The 11,987-nt window shown below is 46.0% G+C and overlaps 1 protein-coding gene across 1 annotated transcript; it reads left to right on the forward strand.

Annotated features, from left to right (window-relative positions):
• Positions 1–638: 638 nt before the first annotated feature.
• ctxnd1 (cortexin domain containing 1) lies at positions 639–10,776 on the forward strand. The gene is made up of 2 exons (XM_031891375.1): positions 639–1,136; positions 8,838–10,776. The coding sequence occupies exon 2, from the start codon at positions 8,884–8,886 to the stop codon at positions 9,046–9,048; it is 165 nt and encodes a 54-aa protein (XP_031747235.1). The 5' UTR covers positions 639–1,136; positions 8,838–8,883; the 3' UTR covers positions 9,049–10,776.
• The last annotated feature ends 1,211 nt before the right edge of the window (positions 10,777–11,987 follow it).

Consider the following 11,987-nt stretch of genomic DNA (forward strand, 5'->3'; position numbering starts at 1 on the left):
GTAAGCGGTGAGCTGCGGGAGAGGGCCTCTCCCAGTGGCATAAATATAGAAGAAGCAGACCCCATGGGGATACTTGGACCACTGGGATCTGCTTTCTCCATAGCCTGATTCCCACTCGCTGGGAGCCAGGGAAGCAAGAGCACAGGTGGGTGGCCGGGCTGTAGTCTTAAAGTGCGTGCTGGGCCCCCCTGAAGAATTTTTTGCAGGAGGAGCCTGGCATCTCCATTAGAAAACATGACCGACATTGGGCTTCATACTGACATAGTGACAATTTCTGTTGAAACCTGGAACATGTCACTGTCCCTTGAGTCTAATGACACACAGGACATACAGTGTCATTAGCCTGTGATCACTAGTAGGCAAGGCACAGAGAACAAAATCTGCATTAGCATTAATTAGAATTAGAATTACCGGTACATAAATAAACCCTCTGCATAATGGACATATGTGTATCTGTAGACAAAACAGCTACAAAAAAAACAGAAGGAGGAGGGGTTGTTTATACAGAGCTTATTACCTCTTAAACAAACTCAACCATTACTTCTTTAATTTTGTAATAAAATAGGCTTACATTTTCCAACATGTCAAGGGCTATCTAACTAATACCCATGGTACATAGATAGAAATCGGGATAATTTGAGAATCGTACAGGAACTGATAATTATACACTTGGTACATTTAGGGGAAAATACTTCCCCTAATCAAGTGAGAAAGAGTATAATCAGTGTCATACAATTTATTATAATGCCCCCTGTAAACTTTACATTTGTTTTTTGTGAATATTGTCAACTTGCATTTTCAGTGCCCCTTTAAAAACGGTGACATGCTTGGCTGAGAGGAGTGGAAGGGAGTCATTTCAGCGCAAGGTACACTAGAAGGCAGGCTTCCACCGGACAGATTTACAGCCCTGTTGTATGTCTGCCCTTCATTTAATTTGCAGGACAGAAGATCGTGTCCCTTGAAATCCAACGCTGGTGCATTCTCAGCTAAACAATTCATGAATTCGCCCGCTCAAGGCAAGCTGCATTGCCACCAACAAGGGAGAAGACTGCAGGGGAGAGAGCGGACGCTTTCATCCCCCCCTGTACATGGAAACTAGCCTGCCTGCATCCCAGTACCAATGACAGGACTCCCAGGTAATAATCTTTCCACCCATCCGGTAACATTGTGTGCAGTTAGACTATCTCTCTCTCATTCACACACATACACACATACATATACACATATTCATACACACATATACACAAGCACGTGTTCAATTCTGCAGAATTCCCCCTCCAGCCTGTATAGCCACACACACAGGCATTACTTCTAAAGCTAGCAAACAGAAAGCCTCGGAAAGGATGCAAATGTTACGCCAAACAGCAGGGTTTCATTTAACGAACAGAACCAAACTGCTAAATGCAAATTGGAAGTCAAGTCCTCTCTAAATAACAAAATGAGGTTACAGAGTATAAGTGGGTGTAAATTGCATATTGCCATTAGCTAGCCCAGTGCAAGCGTGCATGTTTATACTTCTATCATGAACTAATTAGAAACAGTTACCTCTCTCATAATTGGATACCAGAATTTTAATTATGCGGGTCATCTGCATGGCGCGATTGGATTTTATTATGTCATGGTATATTAGCCATAACGACATAAGTGTATTATCTCACAATTCGATCTTAATCGTCAGCTGCCGAGCCCCCCAAGGTTGCCTGTGCTGGCCGAGAAAGCTACGGCTGCATGTCCTGTAATGAATAATAAGCGTTATTGGAAAATTGATCAGGGCAGCCAATAATTTGCCTTAAACTCTTTAAGCGGCGGAAACAATTTTTAACCTTTTAATGACAGTTCTGCGCATGGGCTCAAAATATTTTGAAGGGATACAGTTATAAAAATAATCTGTATGTCATCGCCATGACCCCTTTTCTTAGCAATAACGTTCTTTGTTTTTTAACTAAATGCACTATTTTGGGCAATACCTCCAGGGATCGTCATCTCTGGGAAATCAGGTCCTATGGTTGACATCTGGATGATTTAAAAAAAAAAAAAAAGTCTCAAGTGAAAATCAATGGGGGGAGCCTATTTGTCAGGTACCCCCTCCAGGAATCACAATCTCTGGCTGCTTGGGATCACATGAATAGGCAATATAGTAAACATATATTTTACTATATTGCACATTCACTGGGACCCAGACAGCCAAAGGGGTAATTGAGAAGTGGCTAAAGATGGTGGTGCTGCTAGGTGTGTACCCTGGGCTGATTGGGCTTTATTTTTCAAGCACTGGCCCTGGCATTGAGGTCCAAGGTCAGCAACTGTATTTGCTAATAATTTTTACTTTGAATAACTTTTTTGAACCCAGTTCCTCATATGGCCTGAATGTCATAAATCTGGTTTGTTAAAGCAATGTCCCCAAATGGTCACTGAGTGATGAATCCTAGCATCACACCTTTTGCTGTCAGTGACTGTACTATGCCTAATCTATGGGTTGTGAGAGATACAAGCATTAAGAACACTGTAAAGGTGGGATACATGTAGCACCAGGGAAAAGGCCTGGTTTAGCAACAGCTAATGCTGTATTCAGGCAAGCGGATTAGCAAAAGCCGGATAGGTGAGTCCTGGAGTAAATGGAGGGTTAATAGGATAGGTCCTCTATTCCATACTCCAGTTTAGCATTTTGATTTGGCCAGCTGTAAGTAGCTGCCCGATTAGGCTGCAGGTGAGCAGCATATTAAAGAGCTGTGGGATTACACAGTAGGTTATGGGTGATAGGTGACTGATGATTAAGGTTGGGGACTCAGAGGGGTTCCCTCTCAGAGCAGGGCACAGGGCAGGAAAGCTGCCAGACTGTGTGAGGAACTCCCAGAGGGGCTGGGGGTGCTGCCTGTCTGTGTGAGGAACTCCCAGAGGGGCTGGGGTGCTCCCTGACTGTGTGAGGAACTCCCAGAGGGGCTGGGGTGCTCCCTGACTGTGTGAGGAACTCCCAGAGGGGCTGGGGGTTCTGCCTGACTGTGTGAGGAACTCCCAGAGGGGCTGGGGTGCTGCCTGACTGTGTGAGGAACTCCCAGAGGGGCTGGGGGTGCTGCCTGCCACTGCAAGGAGCAGAGGGAGCGGTAACCAAATGAGGAGTCACTCAGAGAAGTGCCAGGAGTCACAGAGAAAGGTCTCTCAGAGCAGGTCACAGGGCAGGAAGGTTGCCGGACTGTGTGAGGAACGCCCAGAGGAGCTGGGGTGCTGCCTGCCACTGCAAGGAGCAGAGGGAGTGGTAACCAAGTGATGAGTCTCCCAGAGAAGTGCCAGGAGTCACAGAGAAAGGTCTCTCAGAGCAGGGCACAGGGCAGGAAGGTTGCCAGACTGTGTCAGGAACTCCCAGAGGGGCTGGGGGTGCTGCCTGACTGTGTGAGGAACTCCCAGAGGGGCTGTGGGTGCTGCCTGTCTGTGTGAGGAACTCCCAGAGGGGCTGGGGTGCTGCCTGCCTGTGTGAGGAACTCCCAGAGGGGCTGGGGGTGCTGCCTGTCTGTGTGAGGAACTCCCAGAGGGGCTGGGGTGCTGCCTGTATGTGTGAGGAACTCCCAGAGGGGCTGGGGTGCTGCCTGCCTGTGTGAGGAACTCCCAAAAGGATTGGCTTGGGGGGGCATTATAGGCAATGCACTGTTTGTAGTTCCCAAAAGTATGGAGGACTTTCACTGCTCTCACCCAGAGTGGCCTTATTGGATCTGGATGGCCACACTATGCTGCGGGTTGATAAATGTAATGGGTTGGTAAAGTTGGCCATATATCACTTTAACAGTATCCGACCAGTCAGCCCACAGGCTATGCAGGAAAATACTGCAGAACTGGCCTTACACACGCATGGCCTCATTCCACTGGTGACCACTGAATGGAATCACAGTGACAATATGCTGTCCCATTTCTTAAACTCCCCTTATCAGACTTTTGTTATAATTTTATTTGGCTGGCTTTTATTTCTTGGTTCTGCTGCCTTTGATGCTGGTCAGATCTCTTCCCGTTCAAAGTATATTTCATTTTCCTGGATAATCTGTTACATCAGATCTCCTCCTCAGAGCACAGCAGCCGGGGAAGAGATAAGGTTGACAATGAATAAGGTTGACAAACTCACTGGAAAAAAGGGATGGTGTTTTGTAATGGGATTCTGCTCTTTCATGAACCGTGAAGGTCATTTAGAAGATCAGCTCTCAAATGCAATGCCAAGGAAGGTTATTCATTTGCCGGCTGCCTTCATTTTTCTACCAAGAGCTAATTACAGAAATGAATACATGGAAAGCAGAGTTGCCCTGCAGTTGATATCCGTCCGTAAGAAACAAGTAATTCCACCTGTTTGGTAACTGTAAGCTAAATCTGAAGGCAAAAAGTATTATATTCCAGCTCTTCACTGCTACTATAGGCACCATCTCTCCCTAATATACCTGCTATCCCACAGCCCCAGTCCCTTCCCAGAGGCTATTATCCCCCCACTGCTACTATATGCACCATCTCTCCCTACTATACCTGCTATCCCACAGCCCCAGTCCCTTCCCAGAGGCTATTATCCCCCCACTGCTACTATAGGCACCATCTCTCCCTACTATACCTGCTATTCCACAGCCCCAGTCCCTTCCCAGAGGCTATTATCCCCCCACTGCTACTATAGGCACCATCTCTCCCTACTATACCTGCTATCCCACAGCCACAGTCCCTTCCCAGAGGCTATTATCCCCCCACTGCTACTATAGGCACCATCTCTCCCTACTATACCTGCTATCCACAGCCCCAGTCCCTTCCCAGAGGCTATTATCCCCCCACTGCTACTATAGGCACCATCTCTCCCTACTATACCTGCTATCCCACAGCCCCAGTCCCTTCCCAGAGGCTATTATCCCCCCACTGCTACTATAGGCACCATCTCTCCCTACTATACCTGCTACCCCACAGCCCCAGTCCCTTCCCAGAGGCTATTATCCCCCCTCTGCTACTATAGGCACCATCTCTCCCTACTATACCTGCTATCCCACAGCCCCAGTCCCTTCCCAGAGGCTATTATCCCACTGCTACTATAGGCACCATCTCTCCCTACTATACCTGCTATCCCACAGCCACAGTCCCTTCCCAGAGGCTATTATCCCCCCATTGCTACTATAGGCACCATCTCTCCCTACTATACCTGCTATCCCACAGCCCCAGTCCCTTCCCAGAGGCTATTATCCCACTGCTACTATAGGCACTATCTCTCCCTACTATACCTGCTATCCCACAGCCCCAGTCCCTTCCCAGAGGCTATTATCCCCCCACTGTTACTATAGGCACCATCTCTCCCTACTATACCTGCTATCCCACAGCCACAGTCCCTTCCCAGAGGCTATTATCCCCCACTGCTACTATAGGCACCATCTCTCCCTACTATACCTGCTATTCCACAGCCCCAGTCCCTTCCCAGAGGCTATTATCCCCCCACTGCTACTATAGGCACCATCTCTCCCTACTATACCTGCTATCCCACAGCCACAGTCCCTTCCCAGAGGCTATTATCCCCCCATTGCTACTATAGGCACCATCTCTCCCTACTATACCTGCTATCCCACAGCCCCAGTCCCTTCCCAGAGGCTATTATCCCACTGCTACTATAGGCACCATCTCTCCCTACTATACCTGCTATCCCACAGCCACAGTCCCTTCCCAGAGGCTATTATCCCCCCATTGCTACTATAGGCACCATCTCTCCCTACTATACCTGCTATCCCACAGCCCCAGTCCCTTCCCAGAGGCTATTATCCCACTGCTACTATAGGCACTATCTCTCCCTACTATACCTGCTATCCCACAGCCCCAGTCCCTTCCCAGAGGCTATTATCCCCCCTTTGCTACTATAGGCACCATCTCTCCCTACTATACCTGCTATCCCACAGCCCCAGTCCCTTCCCAGAGGCTATTATCCCCCCACTGCTACTATAGGCACCATCTCTCCCTACTATACCTGCTATCCCACAGCCCCAGTCCCTTCCCAGAGGCTATTATCCCCCCACTGCTACTATAGGCACCATCTCTCCCTACTATACCTGCTATCCCACAGCCCCAGTCCCTTCCCAGAGGCTATTATCCCCCCACTGCTACTATAGGCACCATCTCTCCCTACTATACCTGCTATCCCACAGCCCCAGTCCCTTCCCAGAGGCTATTATCCCCCCACTGCTACTATAGGCACCATCTCTCCCTACTATACCTGCTATCCCACAGCCACCGTCCCTTCCCAGAGGCTATTAACAAATTGGCAACCTCAGCCCAGTGATTTAACATTTCCTTCTCCACTAAGTCAGTTTGTATGTGAAAGTGTGTTTACTAGTTTTCCTCAGAGCAGCCTGATCCCATGAAAAGGTGATGCATAAAAAAAATTGGTCAATTGCTTTCTCCTAACACAAATTCTTCTGGGAACACTTTCCCTTACAGGAAATATCAATATAGAAACAATAAATATATTTAGTATGACTGCTTATGTAAAATAAAACAACATTACCACCAAGTCTGACTTCATTTAAAAGGTAAAGAAAAAATATGACCTCTCTAGTTTGACCTTGTGATTTACCCGCCCGGAGGGGCAGTTTTGTTGGATTATGTGGATTATGTTCCACTTCACCTGGTTTTCAGCTATGAGATATAAAAGGAGAGGTCAGAGGCTGAGCCAAATCCCACTCTCTGAAGACAGCACAACAGCACGCTGCCGAGGCTGACTCAGGCATGTAGAACAGCGGGGAGCCATAATAAAGAGCCGGGCATCAGATATAATAATGGCACGACATCAATCAAATCCTGGCCAACCATTTGCCAGCTGTATAATGTTCTCATTTGGGACTGACTGAATCAGCAGTCCGACACGCAATTCCTGCTTGAAATTGGGTGCACAAGTTAAAATATAACTGGATTAGATTTACAAATCTGATAGGAAAGGAGGAAAAGGTGCCATTGGGTAGTGTGACAGGCACAAGACAGAGGGATTAGCTATGTGGGGAGGGTATCGACACACATCATTTTATCCTTTGTAACTGGTTATGCCCCGGTGATCTAATGGGGGCACGTGGACTAAAAACCTGATTTCTAATTGATCTTGCAGTCTCTCTGCCTTGAGATAGTGGCACATATCTAGAATACTTATCTCACTGCCATCATTAGGCTAGCTATTTGTGACAGCCTGATGCTTTATCCATGCTTCTGATGGCATTGATTTTATTGCCATTTATTAGGCCCTTATCTCATAGGATATGGTGTTATAAAAGCGGCATAACAGGCAGTCTGTTAATTGTGATAGGCATGTGTGGGAATGCGTGCCCGATACTCACCTGAAATGTGTGTTAAACAGAATGGGTTTTTATTGTAATTGAGTTGTCTCTGTGGGTAACGTGTGCAGTGTTACTAGGGGTGCCAATAATTACTTCACATCAGAGCGGCTCAGAAAATCAAAGTCAAGGCAGTGGAAATTCTAAGCCTCATTTATGAATACGGTGCATTGTAAAAATTGCAAACCACCATGTTTTAACCCACAATGCTGCATGTTTCCTGAGAATTCCAGCGTATTTGCAACTTGTGTGTCATGCACCAAAGCAGAGCAGATGCAAGGTAGCATCTTTTTGTTTCCAGAGTGTGGCATTAATAATGGCATTAATCTCCTATTCACCTGGCACAAGTCAGGATCTAGAGGTAGGCAGAAGTGGCACCTGTCTAAAGCACAATGGTGGGGGGGTCTACCCCTAGTTCTGTAACTATTAACCCCGCGGGCCACTATATTACTGCCATATCCAGACTGGCAGTAGTTCTAGAGTTTCCAGTACCAGTTGTGAATAGTGTCAATGTATGCTCAGTTTTGCATGCAAACTATTGCTATGGGCTTGCACGCATCAAGGCTTTGTTTCTCTTCCTTGATCTGTCCCTAAATTATAAAATCACCCAAACGTCAGTCTCCTTTTATCAGGTATCTGCTTCCTAGTTGTAATTACCCTAGCAACCAGGCTGCAATAAAGTTGCCAGCATTGAAGATGAACAGTTGATGGCCTGAACATTTATACATGTCATAGAAATAGAAATAAGCATAAAATTGAAGACTCACAGCCACTCTCTTTTGGTTACCAGGGTTAATGACCCCATCAGCTAGATAGCATTACCAGTGGCAGGACAGAAAGAGACTGAATAGGAAGACTAATACATTGAAAACCATAGAAAAATAGGAATAACTAAACAAGAACTATAGCACAAGACCCACTTACAACATAAAGTTTATTTAAAGGTGAACTTCACCTTTTTTAATCTACATGCTACAGCAAAGTGACTGCTGCATTTAAACCCTAAATCTTTTAAACTGGATAGTAGTTCCTGCCATAAGTCCCACAAGACTACATACAGTATCTCTTATATTGATACCTACAGCCCTACAGTCATAAAGAATGTAATAGGGGCTATTGTTATTTGTTTAGGGCAAGACCAGTGTTGTAACTGTAGGTGCAGCCTATAGAGGCCCAGTAAACAGTCCCCAAACTAGGCTCCTTCAGCATTTCCCAATTCTGGACCCCCAAACGTCATTTACATTGCGAGCTGGTAAGGTGGGCCGGGAAATGCAACGAGTAGCAGGAAATACATTCTGCGTATACTGCCTGCCCCTACTTCTGGCCCTGAATCAAAAAGATGCCTATAGTATAAGGAATCGTTTACAGAATGTCTGTTCATAAAATAAAACAGGGCAGTTATTTTCTAGGGACCTTTGTTTTTCCAAAACCAATACAGTAATATGCGTACTATATATTGTAAATAGGGAATCCATGTGTTGAGCCTGGTCATATTCTACAGCTAATGGGTGCTGCTATGTATTCTAGGTCCTGGCCCTTTCATGCAGATGAAGAGAGACAAAAGAACCTCTGTATGGATGACCCCACCTTGCTGCCCCTTGTGGATGTGGATAAGGGATTCGCTATCGCCCTCTTCCTGCTCCTCTGTGTGTTTCTTGCCATGATGATCGTCCGCTGTGCGAGGCTCATAATGGACCCCTACAAGGACATCCCCAATTCCATGTGGGAAGACCAATAAGCAACACTGACTGCACAGACAGGAGACTTTTACTTGTGCTAATTTGAAGCCTTCAAAAAAAATGTCCACTTGTACTGGTTTATGGTTAATAAGAAAATGCCCTTGGCAGGTCCATACTGCCTTGGGCAGAGGAAAAGATTTGATCACATAACATAGAGCTTTATCTTTTTTACATTGACTTGGGTTATTTTGGGTTAGATATCAGGAAAGAATCAATGTTGTAGAGCAGGAGCTGGAGAGTTTTCTGGGCATTGTAGTTTTCTTTTCTAATCCTTTCTTTACTTTACATTTTTAGAATTTACCATGTCCTCAGTTTCCTAAGACCCATGACCAAACAGAAAGAGCCAAGTTCTTCTTGTAACAATGCTTATAGCACTAGTGAGGCTCTTCAACATCATCAAACCATCATACATGTATACAGTACCAGCAAGTTTCACAGCACTTTGCAATAATTTTAGGGGGTTGATTAAGAAACAAAGTTTACAGAATGAGACTAGAGGGATTAAAGAGTTTACAATACAAAAGGTAATTTCTGATGATTCCATATGGTATGCTGACTTCTGATAACCCAGGGTGCATCAAACCATGGCTCTTTAGGGGTGTTTGAAGGTTAGGAGGAAAGAGTCATGAGCCAAAGGGAGTTGGAAATAGTCAAAAGATGGTATTGGAATCCAAACGACATCTTAGAGATGTGATGCAGAGTGAGCAAAGGGGACCTAAGACTGAGCCTTGAAGATGTAAGGTTCTAGTTAGATAGGAACCAGGAAGTTGGAACACTGAGAGAAGTTTGCCTCTTCAGTAGGAAGGGGATACCCCCAACGCCCATTTGGGGCCCTGGACTTTCTGTTGCAGTACTGGCTGAGAAGCTACTAACTTCGCGGTTTAAGATTACCAAAATGTGAAGTACAGGCAAGGATGAGACAAAACATGGTTAATTCAGGCTAAGGTTAAAGAAGGCAGCGAGTATCGTAGTCAGGGAAACAGGCAGAAGTCAAATAAAAAAACACACAAAAACAAGGGTCTGAGCAGGAGCTGAGACAACCAGAAGCCAGCTTGAGCAAAGAGGGAATGAGAGCAGGCGGCAACCAAGGTAGGGGAGCGGGCTGGACCAGCAGTGCGCCTTACAGAGGAACACCAACAATGAGCAAGGGGGAGGTGGGACTGGAAAAAGCAATGTCAAAGGCAATGGCACATGGGACAATTCTTAATATTATTGTACAGCGCTGCGGAATATGTTGGCGCTTTATAAATAAATGTTAATGTAATGTAATGTAATATTGCCCAGGTGTTTTACAGCTCTACGGGCAGCTGCAACACATATTGTCCCCCCACTCACTTGAGCTGCAATTGCCTGAAAGCATGGTGCTACCTTCTTGCCAGGCAGTTCTCACTGAGAAACACAGATGACTGCATTTTTAAAAGGCAAAGGCTTAAAATTCACCCACTGTTGCCATTTATATGAATGGGATGCTTAATGCCAAGCATTTTGGCTCCTTGTCCACAAGTCTACAACAAGCCTGGTCAATGAACTTTTTGGCATTGTGCTGTGTGCCACCGCCCTAAAGGAAAATGGTGAGTAATGGTGTCAATGGATGCAGAGAAATCATTGGTTATTGTGAGGGTACTTTCATACAAAGTGCATGGATAGAGGAGCCCTGCTGGAGAGACAAGACAAGAGAGTCAGTCAGCTGATTGACAGTAACAAAACTGTACCAGACATAGACATATTAGGGCTCTGGCACACAGGGAGATAAGTCGCCTGCGACAAATCTCTCTGTTCGCGGGCGACTAATCTCCCCGAGTTGCCATCAGTTGCCATCCCACCGGTGAACATGTAAGTCGCCGTGGGATGGCACACGCGGCGGCGCGATTTTGGCAAATCGCCGAAAATGCCTCGCGCGGCAACTTCGGCGATTTGCCAAAATCGCCTGCGCAGCATGTATCATCCCACTGGTGACTTACATGTTCACCAGTGTCACGGGCGACTAATCTCCTCGTGTGCCAGAGCCCTTAGACATACTTACCCAGTCAGTGAGAGCAGTGCTCCCGTTGGTATATGGTGTTTTAGGTCAGATTTTGTTAATTCCCCATTTAATGTGCTCTCAGGTATGCGGGTATATTGGGTTTTAGGGCAGGTTTTGGTAATTTTCCATTTAATGCATTATATTTATAATGTCCCTAACAACCATATTTACTGTTAAAGCATGACAATTAGTCCTAATAAACTTACCATTCTATTTTATTGTTATCAGCTTTACCTTTCCTATGATTGCGGTCTATAGTGATCTCTAGAGCCCTTAGCAAGATATTCTTGTTTAGTATCCTTAGTATCTAACCAGTGAATGAGTGGCTAATCCAGTATGTGTGGAGAGGAGGACCTGGGTGGCATACCCATACATTTATAAATGACTCAGAAATAAAGAAAGTACTATTTCTACTGGTGCAGGGCAGTCATGAATGGGCTAACTAATATGCTATTGTTAAAGCAGTGCCGGGCCATGCCAGCCGGATGCTCTAGGCCAGTTCTGTCCAACTGGTGGCCCGCGCCCCCCTGTAAATTCCTGCTACGTTCACACCTTTTATCCCCTGTATTGTTCACAATTGTAAGGCCCTGTATTGTTCTCAGTTGTAAGGCCAGGCACACTGCACACTGAGGTCTTATACTTGTAAGACCTCAGACTTAGATTGTAAGCACCTGTTGATCACCTCAGACTGTAGGAGCAGTACTGACATTGTATCACTGCATGTACTGCCGTACAAACTGTTCATGTTGGAGTGGCCACGACCAGTTACTTATACAGACTTGATAGGTTTCCCTGTCTCCTTCCCTTCTCTGCCTGCCCTGCCTATGTGTGCAATACTCTGCCTGCCCTATGCTGCCTGTGTGTGCCATAATCTGCCTGCTCTCTGCTGCCTGTGTGTGCCACATTCTGTCTCCT

This window comes from Xenopus tropicalis, chromosome 8 (assembly GCF_000004195.4).
Source record: "Xenopus tropicalis strain Nigerian chromosome 8, UCB_Xtro_10.0, whole genome shotgun sequence".
Taxonomy (NCBI): Eukaryota; Metazoa; Chordata; class Amphibia; order Anura; family Pipidae; genus Xenopus; species Xenopus tropicalis.

Coding starts and splice junctions, on each gene's coding strand:
- ctxnd1 (XM_031891375.1), top strand. CDS start 8,884: ATGGATGACCCCACCTTGCTGCCCCTTGTGGATGTGGATAAGGGATTC.